Source organism: Podarcis liolepis, assembly GCF_965112155.1.
Source record: "Podarcis liolepis genome assembly, chromosome: 7".
NCBI classification, from domain to species: Eukaryota; Metazoa; Chordata; class Lepidosauria; order Squamata; family Lacertidae; genus Podarcis; species Podarcis liolepis.
In genome coordinates, this window is record NC_139561.1 from 69,993,799 (window position 1) to 70,014,978 (window position 21,180).

At 45.7% G+C, this 21,180-nt stretch overlaps 1 protein-coding gene across 7 annotated transcripts in view; it reads left to right on the plus strand.

The window, feature by feature from the left end:
- PTPRU (protein tyrosine phosphatase receptor type U) overlaps positions 1-21,180 on the plus strand; it is a 360,572-nt gene that overhangs the window by 206,100 nt on the left and 133,292 nt on the right. For all 7 annotated transcript variants that reach the window (XM_083512078.1, XM_083512072.1, XM_083512073.1 and 4 more), the window contains exon 8: positions 5,230-5,538. In XM_083512078.1, the coding sequence (XP_083368204.1) occupies positions 5,230-5,538 (309 nt within the window). The remainder of the gene's footprint in view (positions 1-5,229; positions 5,539-21,180) is intronic.

Genomic DNA, 21,180 nt, shown 5'->3' on the forward strand with positions numbered 1-21,180 from the left:
TGCATGCAAGACATTTGCCTTTCCCCTGATGCCTGTGCACATCCCCAGACCCTTTTATAAAAACTTAAGCGATGTCTGGAATCTATGATATTCCCCCTGAACTTATGGTTTTTCTGGGAGCTTCGGTTGTGGTGATGTATTGGTAACGAGCAATTTCTACTGGAGAACTAATGGGCAAATTTCCCTCTGGACCTCAATCTCTGCAGTCCTACATGCATTGGCAGGTCTTGTAGTGTGTTGTTGCTATGATCTGTCTAATCAGTGGCGACTGGTGTCCATTGTGACTTGTAGGGCAGAAGACAGGGAGCCCAACAGTAGGGGGAGCCAGAGCCAATGCCTGATAGAGACAACAAAGCCTAGTTTTGTCCCCATCTTCCTCTCTTCTGTTGTGGTCAGCATTTGGCACTGAGGTCTGGGCAGGGGGATGGAGTGCTCTCAGACCAAATGCTCCTCCAATATCATTCACAGTTCAAAACCCCCAGCCCCCGGTTCGACTTGGCTGCTTGCAGCCTTTCTCTCCTCTCTTCTTGACTTGCTGCTACTCCCACTCCTGACCCCTCCCTGCTCTTGACTTTGACGCCTGCCGATCATCCCTCCAACATGGCTCCACCGCCCTCCTCCTCTGACAAAGCTCCACCACCTTCTGTTGCTCCTCAGTCCTTACACAACCCCTCTGCCAAACACCCACCCAGGGAAGTTGGGTTGACAAGGGTGCCCATCTCTTCTACACCTTAAGTTGCCATCCCAATATTGGGTACATATTGTGCCTAATGGATTACAGTTGTGGGGGTAATGCGCCCCTTGTCTGTTGCTTGTCTGCCCACCTGCAAGCAGCTGTAAAGAGTGGAGTCAGGATTTCCCCACCTGCATTCAGCTGTCAGCGGAGTTGCGCTGTTGTCCACATGCTGCCAGACCCTCAACTGGTGTTGCTCCTCTCTCCTTGCCTGCTGATGTGCTTGAGGTGACAGTGGTGGTGGGGAAGGAGGCACTGGGGGCTCTCCTCTGATCTGATCAGCTTCTGCCAGTGGCTACTCCTTCTGCTCAGTGTTAGATCTCCAGACTCCACTAGCCTTCTCCACTAGCCTTTTCCAATCATCGTGAGACACTGTGATTCCAGTGCTGAGTGCTCCTCCCTGTTCCTCTTGCTCACCTCTGTGTTGATTGCTCAGGGAGCCGCACGACAGTCCCCCAGCTCCTGCTGGGGACTTCCCAACATCCTCCTCCTTGGACCAGGCATGGGGCATGGGGTGCCCCACGACACCTGCTGAAATGTATCAGGCAGTGTCATCCCTTGAATAAGCAAGAAGACAGGCAGGTGGGAGCTGGCTGAGGGCTGAGTAAGGTTGCTGGGGCAGTGTCCCACCTGCCCTAGTAAATCAGACTCCACTCTTTCTAACATATTGGCAGACTTGTACTGCATGTGATTTCCTTATTCAAAATATTTTAATTCCATATTTTGTCATAAGGTCCTTGATGTTCAGGGACAGATTAAAGCACGCCGAAGCCCTAAGCTGTCATGTTAAAACGCTGCATAGCATCACCCCCCCAACCCCCCCAAACAAAACATTTAGTATTCCAACAGAAAGGACAACGAAAATAGAAATGATTGTATTTCATATTTGCATATATACTGGCACATAGGCAATGATGCAATTAAAAACTAACAATCCAACTAAAACAGAGAATGCTTGTCTCAGAGTCTCCCTGTTTCCCCTTTCTTTAACCAATTATGTAAAACTTGCAATTTATTTTTCTTTAACATGCATTTAGAGGCCCCACAAAATTTGAGGCCCTAAGCTGTAACATACTTAGTTTGTGCATAAATCAGGCACTGCTGAGGAATGGCTACTGGCTGGAATCCCAGTTAGAACTCACATCGCATATGTTGCTAAACACCTGCACTGCTTGCCGGCAGGGTTGCCAAGTCAGGAGTATCCCAGACCCTTAGATTTCAGGGCCCAAGCCAGAGACCTAGAGGCAGCCCCTGGTGATGACATGGGATGCCCCCCTGTAGTGTAGTGCTGGAGCTTTCAGTGCCACCACACTCTTCTATTTTGCCAGTGTGCATGCGGGCTCCACTGATAAAATGCACTCTTGATACTTGCATTGAGACTGTTGTTTACCAAAGCTCTGGTGCGCTTGTGTGCAGTGACTGAAAAAACCACTCGAAAGCAAACCTGATGTAAAAAGGCAGGGACTTGGGGAGGCCAGGTTGAAATCCTCACTTGGGCCATGTCAGTACATTTACAGCAGCACTGTAGCACTATAAACAGTCATGGCTGCCGCCAAAGAATCCTTGGAATTTAGTTAAGGGTGCTGAGAGTTGTTAGGAGACCCTTATTCCCCCACAGAGAGCTACAATTTCCAGAGTGGTTTAATAGTGAATCCCTCCTCACAGAGAACATTTGAGAATTCCCTTTTCTCTCTTTTGCTAAAAGAAAGTCACATTAAAAATTAAAAAGCAGCATACCTTAGCTCAACAACTTTGGACAATTTCTGTTGCGGTCCCAAAAAATAGGGGTTGTCTTATACATGGGGGGTGTCTTATACACGGAAAAATGTGGTACATACCAAAGCCTGAAAGAGAATAGCTTGGGGGACCACCAGATATCCACTGGGAGGGAATTCTGCAACTGGGTTGCTGCCACTGAGAAGACCCTGCTTGGTGTCATCACCTTGTAGGCCGTCCTTGTTTGAGGGGACCATGGACAGGGCCTCACCTGCTGATCTCAAAGCCTGAGCCAGTAGATATTAGGGAAGGCACTGCTTTTAGTACTTGGGTCCCAAGCCATTCAGGGCTTTGTACACGAGTACTATCACCTTGAAATGGACCCAGTAACCTTCAGGCGAACAGTGCAGTACTTTATGGATTGGTGGCGCATCTCATCGCTCCACAGCAGCATTCTGCAGCAGCTGTGGCTTCTGGACCATCTCCAAGGGAAGCCCCATGCAGAGCACATTGCAGTAGTCCATTTGGGAGGTTATCAGAGACTAGATCGCTGAAGTCAGGCTGTCTCAGCCTATCTGTAGCTGGCAAATCAGTTCTCACCACTGAGGTCTTTTAGGCCTCGAGTGATAGTTTGGGATTGAGAGGTAACTTCAGAGTACATACCTGTTTCTTCAAGGCGAGCACTACCATGTTCAGAACAGGCCATCTACCAAATGTACAGACCCAGGAGCTACCCGCCCACAGTGTCTCTGTCTCTTCAAGATTCAGGGCCCTGACTCTGGAAGTCTCTCCCCTTAAAGTCTTGCTGGGCAGCAAGTCATTATATTTAAAGTCCCTGTCGAAAACCTTTACTTCCCCCCAGGTCATTTAGACTTCTGTTCTTAGCTTGGATTTTAGCTGGCCAGGTTATTGTTGTTGCGTTTGGTTTATAAGCCTTGTGAATTCAAAGGTGTGGGTTTTTGTTTTTTTAATCTGCCTTGGAAGCTGCTCTTTAGAATGGCTCTAAACAAAAACTAAAAACCAGCTATCAAATCCTTAAACCAACCAACAAAACATCATACGCATTGCAAAGATGGCATTTAAATCAACAAGAGAGGCTTGTAAATCACCATCTAAAGAGCTCAAGAGGTTCTCTTGGATTTTCAGAGCACATTCAGACACATTCCGATTCCTACAAAACAACTTCGGAATACAGAGATAAAATCCAGTGGGACACCATTTCCATTTTAACAACTGCAACAACAACCCAAAATCATGATAGAAATGGTAATTTTATTGAAATGTATCCCCACTTATATGTTGCCACCGCAGTGTAAATTCAGGCTCTATGTGGACAACTAAAATACCTTTAAAATAACAGCTATAGAAAAACAACCCTCATAAAATTGATAGATTTTTATCATTATAGGAGAGAAAAGAGACAGAGTGGTTAGATTGATTGGTCCGGGTAAGCTGCCAAAGACCTGAGAGGGATGCTATGGCTGCATTTTGCTTCGTCTGGTATTTCACCTCGCGCTGTCTCTTCCAATGATGTTTATGAAAAATTCCAAATATTTAACCAGAAGGAAGTGCCCTGCAGACACAGGGGAGCTGTCGTTGCCTGAAATATTGCGAGAGTTTGCTCGTCCGGTGTTGCTTTCATTCTGCCTTAGACACTGCTGAAAACCAACAGCTTGAAATGGCTATAAAATAGCAGAGGTGGATTTATGGGACACTGGGTGCAAAGCCTTGGGGGCGCCACAACTATGATGTAGAATGGAATGGTGAGAGGCGGGGGCGGCGCTGAATTTTGCCATCACACAGGGCACTGCTGAAATTGGAGGCCCCAAGGTTGGCCACTGGGAATAGAGATGGTCAGAGGCATCGAAACGATATGTGCTTCCGCAGTTGGTGTGGGTTGTTTTCTTACAGCAGCCACGTTTGTTTTCTCATTCACAGAATCCTGTGCGTACAGGCCAGGCCCAACCACGAGGCAAGGTGAAGCAGCTGCCTCAGGAAGCAGGCCCTTGAGGAAGTGCCCACGTGGGCATGTTGCCTGTGCTGCCACCTACACCGCTGGCAGAGAATTGGCGCTAGCGACACCTCACCCAAAATCAGCACTGATGCTGGTGCTAATTCTCTGCTAGTGATGGGAGCAGTGGGACAGGCAGAGGGGCTGGCTGCCACTCTGTGGATAAGACACCTCCCTAGATTGAAGTGTCTCTCTAAAGCACTCTGGCTTCTTTTGCAGGAGCAGCCTTTGCCACAGAAAATCCTGTCAGGAGGCTCTTTGCCAACAATTAAAAATACCGTATTTTTCACTTTATAAGATGCACCAGACCACAAGACGCACCTAGTTTTTGGAGGAGGAAAACAAGAAAAAAAAAATATTCTGAATCTCAGAAGCCAGAACAGCAAGAGGGATCGCTACGCAGTGAAAGCAGCAATCCCTCTTGCTGTTCTGGCTTCTGGGATAGCTGCGCAGCCTGCATTCGCTCCATAAGATGCGCACACATTTCCCCTTACTTTTTAGGAGGGGAAAAGTGAGTCTTATAGAGCAAAAAATACGGTAATCAGAAAACAATGCCTATAGAGATGGGGAAAGATGTCTACTAAAAAGAGAAGGTTTTGGAATTAGAAATGTGAGGGATTGAGCCTGAGATGCCATTCATGCAAAGCAGACATTCTGTTCCTGGGCTATGGCCCTGCCCCTGTTGTCTGCCAGTGACTGGCTTCCCAGGATCTGTGGTGTTTTCTCGTGCCATCGATTCATTCACTTCTCCCTCTGTTTTCTCTGGCAGAACCCATGAGGGCTCCCAAGGGCCTCGCGTTTGCCGAGATCCAGTCCAGACAGCTGACCCTTCAGTGGGAACCTCTGGGCTACAACCTGACGCGATGTCACACTTACACCGTCACGCTCTGCTATCGCTACACTGTAGGCACTGGCCACAACCAGACGTTCCGGGAGTGTGTGAAGATGGAGCGCAATGCCAACCGCTACACCATCAAGAACCTCCTCCCCTACAAAAACATCCACGTCAAGCTTATCCTCTCCAACCCCGAGGGACGGAAAGAAGGAAAAGAGATGATATTTCAGACGGATGAAGATGGTGAGTCTTGTATCTTCTGTGGGTGGGCAGGGGAGAGAGATTTGTCCTCTGGGATCCAGAAACTGTTTTCATTAAGGGACACAAAGGAGAACAGCTTATCAGAACCCCATCCAAGCAGAGTTATGGCCTGCTAGATTAATGACGCTGATTTATTGAGAATTATGATTCAAGGTACAAACATTGGTGCAGCGGATGGGATCTTCTAGCCATATAGACTTAAGGAGTGTTCAGGTATTTGGATAAACGTGCAAAGGTTTAAAGTGGAATGGGAGACCTTTGGCTCTCTAGATCAGTGTTTCCCAAACGTTTTTGGGCAACAGCACACCTGTTTACCGGGAAAAAATCTCGCGGCACACCACCATTAAAGCCCCGCCCCGCCCCGTGACGTCAGCGCGCAGCGTCACGCCGGGAGGGACGCACAAAAGTTAAAGTTTTTTCCCTTCCCCTTGCCGGGGTGGGAGGAGGCAGCAGAGCGAGGGATTGAGGGACGGCGGCAGCGGCTGTTGTGGTGGTGGCGGCGATAGCGGGCGGAGGAGGAGCCGTCGCCGGGAGTTGCTGCTGCTGCTGCTGCTGCTGCCCGGACATGCCGGCCTCCTCCTCCTCCGCTGTCTCGCGCGCCTCCCTTTTGCGCGCGCTGCCCCGCCGCTCGGCACCAGCACTGCGGAGCCGCCCCCGGCTCGACGCGGATCCTCGCCGCCGCCCCGCCTCTCGCCGCCCGACTCGCCCGCCTCCCTCCCACGGCACACCAGCCGGTGTCTCACGGCACACTAGTGTGCCGCGGAACACCGGTTGGGAAACACTGCTCTAGATGTCGTTTCCGATTCCCATCAGCCTCAGCCAGAATGGCCAGTGATCAAGGGTGAAGGGAGCTGTAGTCCTAGAATATCTGAATGACTACAGTTCCCCTCCATCCTTTAGTTAAACCATGGGAAGGGGAATTAACATAAGACCCACCCATTAACACCCCCAAGCACATCAGCTTTGCCTACTCAGTTCTTGACCTTCCCATGTTGAGCAGAAATGACCTACGGGGTGTGGTGGGACTTTTACCCAAGTTTCCTTGAATGCAAGCAGAACTCTCCCTTTAAATTTCCTCTGCTCAACATGGGAAGGTTGGGGACTTAGTGGGTGCAGCCATGGATGTTGTGGGCAGGGCTAGCAGCTGTGGCCCTGTGCTTCCTACACTGGAGGAGATTTCCTGTTCAGGAATGATGGCCAAGTAGAGCTTTAAGGAAGAGAGGGCTGGATGGAAGCATGCCTGGAGGTGTGTACAGCTCCTGAAGCAACCTCAATGCCATCAGATGGATAAACATGAGTTTATTGCTAAGCAGAAGGAGGCTCATCCCTCTCAAGAGCAACTTCTCCATCATTCTGGGAAATTAATGTTTCAGCACCAATCTCCTAACTGATGGATGGCATTAAGATGTGTGGAGACGTTTGTGTGAACATGTGAACGCTGTTGCAAAGGATGGGAGATGGAGGGGCACACACAAGCTCTTTCCCAGCCCTCCATTTGAGCTGGGATGGCCTGTAGTGGACTTTAGCTGAGTCCACATTTATGCAGAGGGTTCTTCTCATGAGTAAAGCCCACCCTTCATACCTACCCACAAATAATAAAGTGTGTGTGATTAGGCAAGCACCTGGACATGCTTATAGGCTTTACGTGATGGTGAGATGTATGATTCATTTGCAGGATTGTGGCATGTGTGATAGAACCTTTGTCCTAGCAATATTGTCCTACAACCTCTCATGGATAACTGGCACATATGTGTGTTTGTGTACACACACACACACACACACACACACACACAATGGTGTTGTTGTGAGCCACCTCTAACATAGTAGATGGAACATGGTATAAATATTTTGAAGGAAGGGGAAATGCAATAGAATGGAAGGCTGGGAGAGAGGAAGGGAGGGAAGGAAGAAAAAGGTACGCAAGAGGTACTGCAAAGTAAATGGGAATTTTTGTATGTTCAGTTTTCAGAGTTGGGTGGTTTTTGTCCAAGCGTCAGACTTGTATGTGGACTTTAAACTCGGGATGAAGAACCTGAGGCCCTCCCAGATGTTGCTGGACCCCAACTCCCATCAGCTCCAGTTAGCATTACGTGGGATGATGGGAGTGGTAGTCAACCTCTGGAGAGCCACAGAACCTTCATCCCTGTTTTAAAACATCAGTTCTATATTGCATGTGTCTGCATTTAGCAAATTCCAGGAGAGCTCATTGATAAGAAACTGTAGAAATATGGGATGCTGCTGTGGTGCAGGACAGCAATTCTGTACTGTTACCATGGTTACCAATGGGACTTATTTATACATGCATGAGACCAGCCGATCGGTGTTCTTTACTCCTTCCTGTCCTGCTTTTCTTTCTTATCTTAGGTTTATTGTAGCATCTAAAGGTAGGAATGGGGCTGGGATACAAGAATGCTTGTGGGGATTTCATTAATTTAAAGCATTTTCACCCTGCACATTAGCCAAAACGGCTCCCAGAGCAGCTTACAAGATCAGTAGCTAGACAGTTCCTGCCCCCATGTTTACTGTTGAAAAGCCATGGTGTGCAAGGAAAAGGGGATGTGGAGGGAAGAGGATAAAAGCAAGTTCAAGGCCCAGTACTTAAAGTTGCAGTAATGACCATCTGGGACAGTTCACTTAAACTGATTGAATGCCTGTCTCAATGTGACAGCTGGTCTGAGTGAGAGGAGAGAAAGGAAGGGATAGGAATGGTGTGGAAAGCTTGGAGGAAATGGCATCCCCTTAGTTTTCTTCTGATAATTCACATCCTGACTTAAATTCAGTAGTGCGGCTTGGTATTTTTAGACTTTGGGCTTATGCCTATTACTTTGCTTTGCTCAAAATGTGGTAAGTCAGGTGTGTTGTATTTGGGGGCCAACTTGCTCATGGGGGGGGGCTGTGGACCTCTGCTCCCAGACATGGAAATAAAGAAACTAGTTGTTGTTTAGTCATTTAGTCGTGTCCGACTCTTCGTGACCCCATGGACCAGAGCACGCCAGGCACTCCTGTCTTCCACTGCCTCCCATAGGTCAAACTCATGCTGGTAGCTTCGAGAACACTGTCCAACCATCTCGTCCTCTGTCGTCCCCTTCTCCTTGCGCCCTCCATCTTTCCCAACATCAGGGTCTTTTCCAGGGAGTCTTCTCTTCTCATGAGGTGGCCAAAGTATTGGAGCCTCAGCTTCAGGATCTGTTCTTCCAGTGAGCACTCAGGGCTGATTTCCTTCAGAATGGAGAGGTTTCATCTTCTTGCAGTCCATAGATCACTGCCTTGCCGTGGCAAAGGGGCTTGAATAACTCAGAGAAGCTATGAGCTATGCCGTGCAGGGCCACCCAAGAAAAGGGAAAAGTTGACAGCTATGGGTTAAATACTGAATCTGGTGGAGAAGAGCCATGCATTTTAGATAGACAGATGGAGGGAGGGGAGAACCACCCTCTTTGTAAGTAGAAAGCCAGTATTGTAGGGTATAGTTAATTTCCTCAATAGGAGCTATGTTGTTGTTGTTGTTGTTGTTGTTGTTGTTGTTGTTGTTGTTGTTGTTATACTTAGCAATTAGTTTTGTCATGGGTGGTATTGAAGAAAGGGCACTCTTCATCTGCAGACTGAAATGATACAGTCCACTCTTCAAGAGTCTACCATTTCCTCTTGCTCCTGTGTGCAGATCAGTCTTGAGAATAAATGTAAGGCAGTAGTGGGTGTTAAATTCCCCCCTTCAGCTTTTCTATTTTTGGAGAATTTCATTACCGGGGCTTCCTTTCAGAACAGACCATTTTCCTTTCATCTTTTTTTGTGTAAGCATATCAAAGCTTAATAACAATAACAACAATTACTCTAATTACTACCTTGTTCTCAGTGAGCACCTTTCATCTGTGGATCTCAAACACCAATTAATTAAGGCTCACAACACCTCCGTGAGGTAGATATTAATGGTGACAAAGGGCCGAGGGGGCAGTCTGCCTCTGATGTCTGCTCTCTGTAGATGTCTCAGTACGTCTCTGACCTGGATAAGTGATGTCTCATATCAGGAAGGATAATTTCCCAGTTCTTCTGATGCTAACTGGGTCGTGGCACTTGATTGGCAGGTTGGTGTTTTTTTTAAAAAAGTTTTTATGTGTTACTTGTGTGCACACACGCAAATCAATATGTGTCAAGGGTCATCAAGGCATCCGATTTAGATGATACTTGTCTACCAGGAGTTTAGGCCACCTGTAGCGATAGCCAAAATCTGTCCATTTCAGCGTCTCATTTTTCCAATCTGAGGTTCAGTTCTTCAGTTTCCCACACCTTCACATTCCTGCATCATTTTGCTATTTCCCCCCAAGTAAATTCATCAGTCAATTTATCCTAATATAAATGACTTCTTGAAAGGTATTAATTTAACTGTTGTTTCTTCATCACTGCTGTTGCGCCAGGCCACTGTGAAAGGTCCATTTAACTTATAATGTTTTCTGGAAGAATTACTTGTAGAGGGTGATTCAGAGAGAATTATAGGGAGAGCATCCCTAGAAACCTTACTATGCCAATAGCTGAGATCTGGACAGGAATGCGAGGTTAACCCATTCTATAAAAATGTTAGCTATTAAACATTGTACTCTTTGTACGAGGACTGAAAAAGCCACTACCATCAAAGATCAGGCCTGGAGAACAAAGCTTTTCATCACATTCATGCCACATCTTATCACCCAAAAGCAGAATATGGGCCTTTTTATACAGTGCATCATTTCTAGAACCTGAAATGTAAGTCTCCTCGGTACTAACCTGTCATTGTATTTGAGTACATGACTGAAGTGAAAATGAATTTGGTCTCTATGGAGCATTTAACTCTAAGACGGGGATGTGGAACCTGTGGCTCTCCAGATGGTTCGAAGTACAACATCCATCATCGCTGTCTGTTGGCTGCACTTGCTGTGACTGATGGGAGTTGGAGTCCAACAACATCTGGAGGCTCACAGTTTCCTGATCCTTGCTTTAAGTCTTGTGTGTGTGTGTGTGTGTGTGTGCGTGCGCACCACATTCACTGGCCCTATTCCTATGCTCATTTAACAATCAATTCCTTCTCACAGGGAACTCTGGGAATTGTATCTCTAGGAGAGGAATAGAGGCCTCTTAACAGCTTTCAGCGGGGACGCGGGTGGCTCTGTGGGTTAAACCACAGAGCCTAGGACTTGCTGATCAGAAGGTCGGCGGTTCAAATCCCCGGGACAGGGTGAGCTCCCGTTGCTCAGTCCCAGCTCCTGCCAACCTAGCAGTTCGAAAGCACGTCAAAGTGCAAGTAGATAAATCTTCCGGCGGGAAGATAAACGGCGTTTCCGTGCACTGCTCTGGTTTGCCAGAAGCGGCTTAGTCCTGCTGGCCACATGACCCGGAAGCCATATGCTGGCTCCCTTGGCCAATAAAGCGAGATGAGTGCCACAACCCCAGAGTCGGCCACGACTGGACCTAATGGTCAGGGGTCCCTTTAACTTTACCTAACACCTTTCAGCACCCTTAACAAACTACAGCTTCCATAATTCTTTGGGGAAGCCCATGAGTGTTTCAAGCAGTGTCTTGGTGCTTTAAATGTATAGTGTACGTGTGGTCTCTGGTTACTGGAGATCTGGTGTTGGAAATTCACTGTTGACATTGGAAATTCTTTGGCGCTTAAGGAGGGTGGGAGAAGCAACTTCTTCCTGTCACCTCTCCCCACCTCTGTCATGGTTCTGGGGGAAAGAGAGGCAGATGACTTGCAAAAGGAGAGGAAGAGGAAACCACTATACTTAGAAAAGTCTGCGGAAAATGGAGGCCAGTGGAAAGTGGAGAAACATTTGGAATGGGCACTTCTACTGAGTCAGACCCATTGGCCCATCCAGCTCAGTATTGTCTACACCAGTGTTTTCCAAACTTGGTTCTCCAGCTGTTTTAGGACTACACTTCCCATCATCCATGACCACTGGTCCTGATAGATAGGGATGATGGGAGTTGTAGTCCAAAAACAGCTGGAGAACCAAGTTTGGAAAACACTGATCTACACTGACTGTCAGTGGCTGTCTAGGATTTCAGGCAGGTCCTTTTTCTAGCCCTACCTGAAGATACCAGGGATTGAAACTGGGACCTTCTCTGCAATGCAATGCAAGGCAGATGTTCTACAGCTGATGAACATCTCCACAAAACTAGAGAACTCTTTGGAAACACCTTGAGTTTTCCCTGAGAATTATCTGAAAAAGCTGGAAAAGAACAAGCCTATTCTGAATCAAGATGATGGGGGATTTAACTGATCTCTAACTCATGCTCTCCTGTCAGCTCTCTTTCGTTCTCTCCCTCTGTATGTGACAAAAAGGGGATTTATCCCTGACCACATAAAAAAGATATACGCATTAGTAAAACAATGTGAAGAAGGACATGCATCAGATAAATTCATTGAAAAGAATGAATGCATTTATAAACCATTTATGACTTACTGGAATACAAAATATCAAAACGGCATACAACTTTATGTATGATTTTCACCCATATAATTACATAGTTGAAAACGAAATTTGCTTTCTATTATTTGTGTTTCCCCCCATTTTTATGTGAAATACCAACATTAAAGAAGCATTAAATCTGCCTAGCATCAAGCCCCTAACTGGCCACAGAGCTAGGAAACATACCAACCAACAAAGACCTGACGATGACAGTGACATCAACAAGAAAGATGCTAGCAATAAAATGAGCAGTATTCTGGATAAAGCCGGCCACATTATGCCTCTCCACTTTCAAATAAGCCAGGAGATGGGAGATGGATGCACAGAAGCCTGACAGGAAGAGTCAATTGGAGGTTACCCAAATTTAGTGCCAGAACACAAAGGTTCAGTTTACTTGGAAAGAGGACAATGAGGAAATAGAGTGGGCTAGATGGAAGAGAGAAAAGTCAGGCACAAGATCTACAAGCGAGCTTTCCCTGGGATATATTGGGGATTGAAATGTAGAGAAAACGAAGTGAAACCGAAGAACGACACAGAACAAAGGTGGAATTCTTGCTGCTATTTTGTCTCATTCTCTGGAAAGGAGGAGGAAAACCCGGTTAGAAGTCTTGCTACGGAATGTGGCTTGACCAAGCCGGCTGATTGAATTGAAATTTAGTAAGATTTGAAGGGCCAGAGGCTCACCCCTTCAACACGCCAATGGTGTCTCTGGAAAATATCCTGCTTGGGTGGGAGAGGAATTCAGAATAACACTAAGCATATCGCTCCATTAGTGTATGCCAGGGGTCAGCAAACTTTTTCAGCAGGGGGCCGGTCCACTGTCCCTCAGACCTCATGAGGGGCTGGACTATCTTTTGGAGGGGAAAAAATGAACGAATTCCTATGCCCCACAAATAACCCAGAGATGCATTTTAAATAAAAGGACACATTCTACTCATGTAAAAACACGCTGATTCCTGGTCTATCTGCAGGCCGGATTTAGAAGGCGATTGGGCCGGATCCAGCCCCCGGGCCTGTAAACATTTCTGCTTGACTGATGCAACCGTCTGTCCCCCCACTTCCCCTTGTGTACTGTTCCAGGGGTTCTCAAAACCGCACAAGCCAGTTTGTGGGGCTCAAGGTGCGGGGAGAGGAGGAAATCCCCCATTGTGCTAGCAGAAGTCCTTGCGTGGGCTTCTTCTGGTAGGACTTATTAGTTGAATCTGGCACTTTGTTTTTCTCACATCTAGTCCTTTGTGCAGAAGTGCATAAGGACAATGGATTCCTCCAGATCACTGACATAACTAGCCCAATATTTTCTACTCAGATTAGCAATGGCTCTTCTGGGGCCTTGGCAGAACATTCCTATGTAATGTTTCTCGATCTCTCCCACACCTGCAACCTTATCCTTTACAAACTGGATAGTGAAGGGATTTAATCAGGAAAGTTCTGCATGCAGAGTGTGTGTTCTGTCCCCAGTGTGTTGTGTTCCCTCCTCCAATGCTGTACTTTGGTGATATCGCTGTAACAGGGGAGGCTCCTGCTTTCCACTGCTGAGGTTGGGATGGTCTGGCTTACAGCCAAAACAACATAAGAAGGGACCAATGATCCATTTTCTTAAATAATATTTTTAATTGAGTTTTACATTGCACATTTAAATTCCAACATTAAACACCATCATTTAGGATTCCCTGAATCCTTAGACTCCCCTCCACCCTTCCAAGGTTACCATTTTCAATCTTTTTCAACTGCTTCACATATTTTCTCTATTAAACAATCCATTTTTTGCCTTAGCTTTTAGTACTGTACAAGCGTTAATCAAATCATGCCAAAGTGTTTAGTTGTTTACAGTGTTCTCTTAAGTACATTGTGAATTTTCCCCATTCCTTCTTAAAGTTCCTCTCTTCCTGGTTTCTGATTTTCCCGGTCATTTTTGCCATTTGGGTGTAGTCCATTATCTTCATCAGCCATTCGTCTCTAGTCAGGACTTTATATTCTTTCCATCTCTGGGCCAGTAGTATCTGTGCTTCTGTCGTCACATACATAAATAATCATTTCTGCTCCTTTGGTATCTCTGCACCTAAAATTCCTAATCAAAAAGCCTCTGTTTTTCCCCCACAAATATTATTTCAAACATTTTTTCCCCAACTCATTATATATCATCTACCAGAATGCTTTTGTTATCTTGCACGTCCACCAGACCAATGACTCATCTTGTCCAGCATCCTGGACTCACACTGGCCAGCCAAATGCCTATGGGAGACCTGCAAACAGGACCTGACCACAAGAGAACTCTCCCCTCCTGCTGTGTCCACAACCAGTATCCAACAACCAGTTGAACATAGCCCTCATGCCCAGTAGCTGTTGATAGAGAACCCAAGCACAGGGCCTCTTTCTCTTCCACTGCTCATCATAATGATGTGCCATTTTGCTAGCACTGAATATTCACGCACTGCTCTGGATAGGAAGACCAAATCCTCACTATGTAAAGATGCTTCCGCAGGGAAGTACATAGACCTTGTGTGTTCCACCCATAATTTGCAATTAACTCCACTTTACAAGTTCAGAGTAAATACCAACATTAATCAAGGGGAAATTGTTTAGTTTCTCATCCAGAGTTTTATCATAAGACTTTACAGCTCCGGGTTACATTGTAATTAATCTCCCCAATTTTGTCGTCATTTTTTCCTCTCCTTCTCTTAAGCTTCAAGTATTCGCAATTAACCTGAAGGAGCTTGTTCCTGTTGAAGACTCAATTGGGTGGAGGATATTAGTGGGCTTAATTTCAGTGCCACCAAATCCCTGTGTAACAGCTCTGGCTCTGTGGATAGCTCATGCACCAGCAGAGCGTACAGGCAGCCTTGAAAGTTAGCCATGAACATTGTCGAAGATGGTTCTAGAACAACGGTGGGGGAGGGAATAAAGGTTGCATAGGAGACTTTAATAGCTGTATAAATGAAGGCAAGATTCAACAGACAACTTAAGAACAGTTGTTTTCCTTACAGGCAAACTTTTCAAATTTAACCCATTACTTTTACAATTAATTGACTGGAAAAAAACAATTAATTAGCTAAAATTAGGATGGTGATTTAGTCTTCATGCATGCACAGAACAACATCATTAAGGAAAACCCGGTTTACATATTAGATATAATATTCTGATTAGTTGAAATTGTTTTTTTTATTTTTGTTTGTTAAAATATGAGCACCTCCAGGGGAAATACAATGCTAATAATACACACACACACACACAAACACACACGGACTACATGGACTAAGCAGCCGACAGCAGAGTTTTGGTTGAGATCCATCAACAAAAACCTCTAACCTGGTAAATTGGCAGCCAGTGGAGGTCCTTCTTCAAAGGTGCTGCACGTCCAGGGCTAGGTGTACCACTCAACAGCAACCTAGTTGCAGCATTCTGCACTGGCTGCAGCTCCTGGACCAAGAATAATGGCAGCCCCATCCAGAGTACATTACAGTAACCAGTGTGTGAGGTTACCAATGCGTGGGTAACTGTGGCTAGGCTATCCCTGTCCAGGAATGACTGTAGAGATAACCAAATATTCACCTGATAGTCCTAACTAATATCAAAGTAGGTGTTAACGATTAGCCTTTTTCATTTCCAAAGGAAGGAGAGCAACCCTTCCTTCAAAGGCAAAGGCTGAGTCTCTACAATTTCCCTGTGTCCAGCTCTGCATTCCTAACCTATTTTTCTCAACTTGCAATTTCCCCTGCTGCTTTTAACCACACGATAATTGCTCCAGCTGTTTTCTTCTTGTACCCGCATACAGTTACTCCAGCTGTGCTTTTTGCTGTACTGTAAGCGCTCCAGCTGCTTTTCTGATTAACAAGACTTTCTTCTTATCCTTTGAGTTGAATATGATGTCTAATATAGTGTGCTGTCTATGCTTCTCGGGGGATCGATACATCTTTGTCTGAGCAGGGTGATACTGAAAATTGTACATGTCTGTTTCAATTATTTGCCTATCCAATTTATCTAATGTGGCTATCTGAATCTGCCCAGGACTGCTTTATGAAGCTCTTTCTCTGATATATTGCTTTTGTCCTGGAGTGTTCATTAGAAATTCATGTTTTTGTAGGTAGGTTAAATCTTTTTCATGTTAAAAACAATCAGATGGAAAAGTAGTTTTGATCTGAAGGTGGGGAGGAGGCTATTTAAACACCCCTGTTTTGTTGATATATATATATCATTAGGACTGCTAAAGTGCAGGCAAAGTGATGTACTCTGTTGTCATTTTTGCAGTCTTCAAATTCTGTGATTATGACTCCAGCAACCAAATTAGGCTGGTTGCTATTTCTCTTATTTCTACACAATTGTGCCTGCACAGAAGACTCTTTGACACATTACAGCAGAATATGCATTTGCATCGTTCTGCCATAAGTTGACCTCATCTGTTCTGTAACATTTGAAGGACATTTGCTTGCCTGAATATGTGGCAATCAAGTGCCCAGGAACCTCAGCCACTTGCAGCTCCCAGGGGTGTCCTTACTGCAGGCGGCCGGACATACAAATGGTTTCAAATGTTTCAGAAGCAGCACAATCTACCCAGAGTATGCCAATACGGTATGAGCTTCTGTAGAAAAACATCAACAAATATATTGGATGAACTGGAACAGTGGAGCTGGTTTTTATTGCATACCAGAAATGTGACCTGCAAAAACATATCGCACTGTGAAGTGCTCCTGTTCAGGAATTTAGCCAATAAATCATGTCCTTGCCCAGAATATTCCATTCCCCTCTCAGCTTTTTGTCCCAACTGCCAACATTCAGTTAGCATTCCATGGGCAGTGAGGAAGCCTAGCCATTATTGGGCTACCCTGGGGTTTTGTGTTGGAGTTGAATTTTTGTCCCCTTTTTTCCATCTCACAACTAATTTTTGTGTCTCTTCAAACATTGTGGGTTCTCCTAAACACATTGAAACCTCCGTCTTAATTCCAAATTTTGGTCAAAATTCTTCTGGTATCACCTGTGCACACTTTTAGATGGAATGATAGGTCCAGTGATGGCAATCGTGGTGTCAAGGCTGGTGACACAATCTTCTCTTGTAGATTATACCCTATTGGCAGTGATATGCATTGAAAGAAAACCATCTCATTCCTTAGCTTCTAAGGATCAAATTGGGTATTATTTTAAATCCATGGGTGTATTTCACATTTTTAAAAAATTGTGTCTCAACTAAAAAGTCCCAAATGCTGTAACTTTTCTTCATAGGGGATCCATATAACCCCAATGGGGTGTTGGGGAGTGGAAGATGTCAGTTGAGTAGGGTATCCTCCTTCTCTGGGGGCCATATATGTATTGGCAAAGGAGACTCCTCCACCAGTAATTGCAAAGCAAAACCAGAGACAAAGAGCAAGCTTTTCCCCCCAGAGACTCTCTGGGGTGCCTGAAACGAGTGCCCCTTTCCTTCTGGGTAAGGCTCCTCTGAGCTTCCTTCCCTGTAAGATTGACCCTTTCATCATCAAACTGGCTGCCAGCTGCAGGAAACTTTGTAAAATTTTGTGTGTGTGCCAGCAGGGCATCTCAAAAGCTTGAGCTGCTCTCAGGCCAACCCCTTTCTGAGTTATTCGCTTCCTACAGAGATCAATGATACGGATAAAAAAAAGAGGCAGCGCTGCTGTCATTTGAGCCCTCAAAGGTTGTTCCAAAACATTAAATAATGGAAGCATTTCCCATTAGGAGATGGAACGGTTCATTAGCAGGCAGACCTCTGCTGCCCAGACCGATCCTCCCGAGCAGATGGGAGCTTTCCAGGGGCGAGTGGCTCTTCTTCAATTGAATTTACCATTCTGACACTGCAGACAGTCCCAGCCTACATCCCTTTGCAGGCCCTGTGTCTTTCTTAGTGTTTACATCTGGAAGGTGATGGGTTGCGGGGGGGAGGGGGGAGCTTTCAAGGCACCTTTAAGGAAGACAACAGAGATCTGCAGGCAGTGGTGAGAGGTGGAATTGCTTTTTGTTGGCATTCTGTGACTGGGGTGGAGGAAGGTAGGGGTGGGCCACCCAAGGTGTCACCACTGAGGGGTGTGACAAAATGCCAGGTGGCACTCACCGCAGGGGCTGGGAGTGACGCGGTGGCTTGGGCACCCACAGGCTCTGTGCTGCCCCAAACAGTCCGCCTGCCGCCTCCCCCTCAGCTGTAGGGCAGAGGCCCCACGGAGCATCCTGCCCCATCTCGCCCCGATGCTGCTGGTGTGATTAGTATAAATCACATGAGATGTCTGAGAAAAGTGTGGGAACGGAAGACTGTCTTATCTCTTCCGTCTGAGCGTGTTATTGTAACTGTATTTTCACTTTTGCAGTATGCAATAGTTGTTGTTCTGCCAGAGCTTGGAGAACACAGACGTGATTATGGATTGTCTGTATAGGATCTAAATAAAATGTAGTTTAGATCTACAGATGTTAGATCTACAGGAGGATACTTCTTGCTGGGTGATGCTAGAAGACTTGTGTGCACTTTTCAGATGAAAAGTGTCGCAGAAAAGCACTCTGGAGATGAAAGGGCATGCCATTCCAGAGACGTGCCTACCGGGAGACGCTCAGAGGTCTGGGGGGTGTGTGTCTCAATTTTCCCCAGAGCATTTTTCCAACAGCCCCACCCCCGCGGGCGGCTGGCCCTGCCCCTAGCGCCCGATCAGCTTGCTCTTCCATTGTCTGCGACGTCAGAGCAGCTCGGCTGATTAGAGACTTCACTGCTGCAAGCAGAGTACAATGTAAATTACTCATTTAGTCCAAACTCAGCACCTGCTAGAGCTATTTTCTCTTCCTTCCCTTGCACCTTCCAGGTCCTAAGTACAGGGGTCAAGTACAAAAGCCAATGAAGAATGGCAATGGAATCTTATTTCAGTCTTTGGAAAGTGACTTTCACTGCTCCTGAGGGCAGCAGGCTAGTTAGGGGTGTGGACAGCAGGCTGCATGGCACACACAAATGTGTTCTCCAGCTGAAGGATACAATCAGGGGGATGCTGGCATAACACTGCTGCCCAGTATCTGCTGCATGAGTTAAGGCCAGCTCTGATTACAGGTCACACCCACCATTTGAAGCACATTCCATCCCCCGAAGAATCCTGGGTAATGTAGTTTACCCCTTACAGAGCGACAGCCCCCAGCATTTTAACAAACTACAGTTCCCAGGATTCTTAGGGACGGCAATGGACCACATCGCTTTGAATTAGTTTCAATGTGCTTAAAATGTGTGGTGTGGGTGTGAACATAATCTTATGTCTGTGTAATTGGAAGCAATTCTCACGGAGACTTTTCAGTTATATTTGCAATTTTTGGAAGTCTCATTGACACCAAAATAAGCACCGATGAATCAACAAACTGAATTAGTGAAATAAAGTCTCAGGTTTTTTTGTTTTGGTGGGGTGAGGATTTCATGAAAGCGTTTATCTGGGTCAATTGCATGAATTTTTGGTTGTATCGCTGTTTTGCACAAGCTCTAGAATCCAAGTATTATTTTTATTAACATTTCTCAGATGCCTTTTACAAGCCAGTCTCAGGGTGACCTACAAACAATACTAAAGATACAAAAGGCTTTAAGCATAAGGGCAGCGAACAATGGTTTATCTGTACAATACTAAAACCACCCCAGCGAAGTGCCTAAATCATCACCCACACAGTAGCAGATGCCACTCAACAATTAGCGAACATCCTATCACATACCATGGCATTGCTTTCCTAGAATGCAAGGTGATTAGGAACTCTCTTTTTTTAAAAAAGGGGGGAAGTCTTCTATTTCTACTTAAAAGATGCCAAAGCACAGCAGCATTTGTAGTGCATCGTGCCAACCTCTACAGGTAATGCAAACAAGGTGGAATATCCTGAAAATTGGTTCCTTTGTGCCTTCTCAGTTTTGATTCCTCAGGTGCATCCCAGACACTTGTAATAAAATGGAGCATTTGCATAGTGCTGAGCACAGATGAAGACTGCACATCTGTTTACATGCGCAAATACATATATCTGCCCCAAAGGTTTCCATAATTTAATAAGTGCTTTGTGTAGGGCACCTCACCTCGGATTAAATTAGCTTGTAAATCAGGTGGAAATGCTTTATTTGCATGGTGGGCTTTGGCTTTTTATTCCCCCCTACTTGTTTTGCAGTGAATTAGCTTGTCCTCCTTACCTCGCCAAATAATACAATCTACAAGAGCACGGCAGAAATTAGCAATTGATATTTAGAGTGCCGTTATCAAGTGGAAAGTAGGCGATGCCTATATGTAGTACCTAAGGCAGGGCAAAGGTCCCAATGGTCACAACACTAATGAGGATTTGGGAATTGCTGTTGTTTGTTCAGAAGACAAAGACAGATTAAAGAAACATAGCTAAAGAACATATAAAAGGTTATAGTTAAAAATCCATTAAACTTTCTATAGAATTAAAACGTATCAATTAGAATACAGATAGTAAACACCAACAATGCGTGCATGCGCGCGCGTGCACACACACACACACACACTTAAGAGTCCTTTCCTTAAAAGCAGTCAATTCACAAAAACCTGCCAGTGGAAGAACAAGAAGAAGGGAGCCGGTCTAGCCTCTCTAGGAAGGGAGTAACAAAGCCTGGGAGCAGCCACCGAGAAGGTCCAATCCTGCATCCCCAACATATGTGCCTGTAAGAGTGGCAGGACTGAGAGAAGAGACTCCCCAAAAGATCTCATAGCCCAGGAAGTCCATGCGAGAGTATATAGTCCTTCCAAATGCCTGGGTTCTACACAAAGTTCTTCCTCCCAGCTTGCTACTGTCTCAACAGTTTCAATGAACTGTTCCAAACCATTGGATTGTTTCTTACTTTTTTAATGTAGGGAAACATTTTTGTTGTTGTTGTTTTTAGTCGTGTCTGACTCTTCGTGACCCCATGGACCAGAGCACGCCAGGCACTCCTGTCTTCCACTGCCTCCCGCAGTTTGGTCAAACTCATGCTGGTAGCTTTGAGAACACTACTCAACCATCTCGTCCTCTGTCGTCCCCTTCTCCTTGTGCCCTCCATCTTTCCCAACATCAGGGTCTTTTCCAGGGAGTCTTCTCTTCTCATGAGGTGGCCAAAGTATTGGAGCCTCAGCTTCAGGATCTGTCCTTCTAGTGAGCACTCAGGGCTGATTTCCTTAAGAATGGAGAGGTTTGATCATTCTTGCAGTCCATGGGACTCTCAAGAGACTCCTCCAGCACCATAATTCAAAAG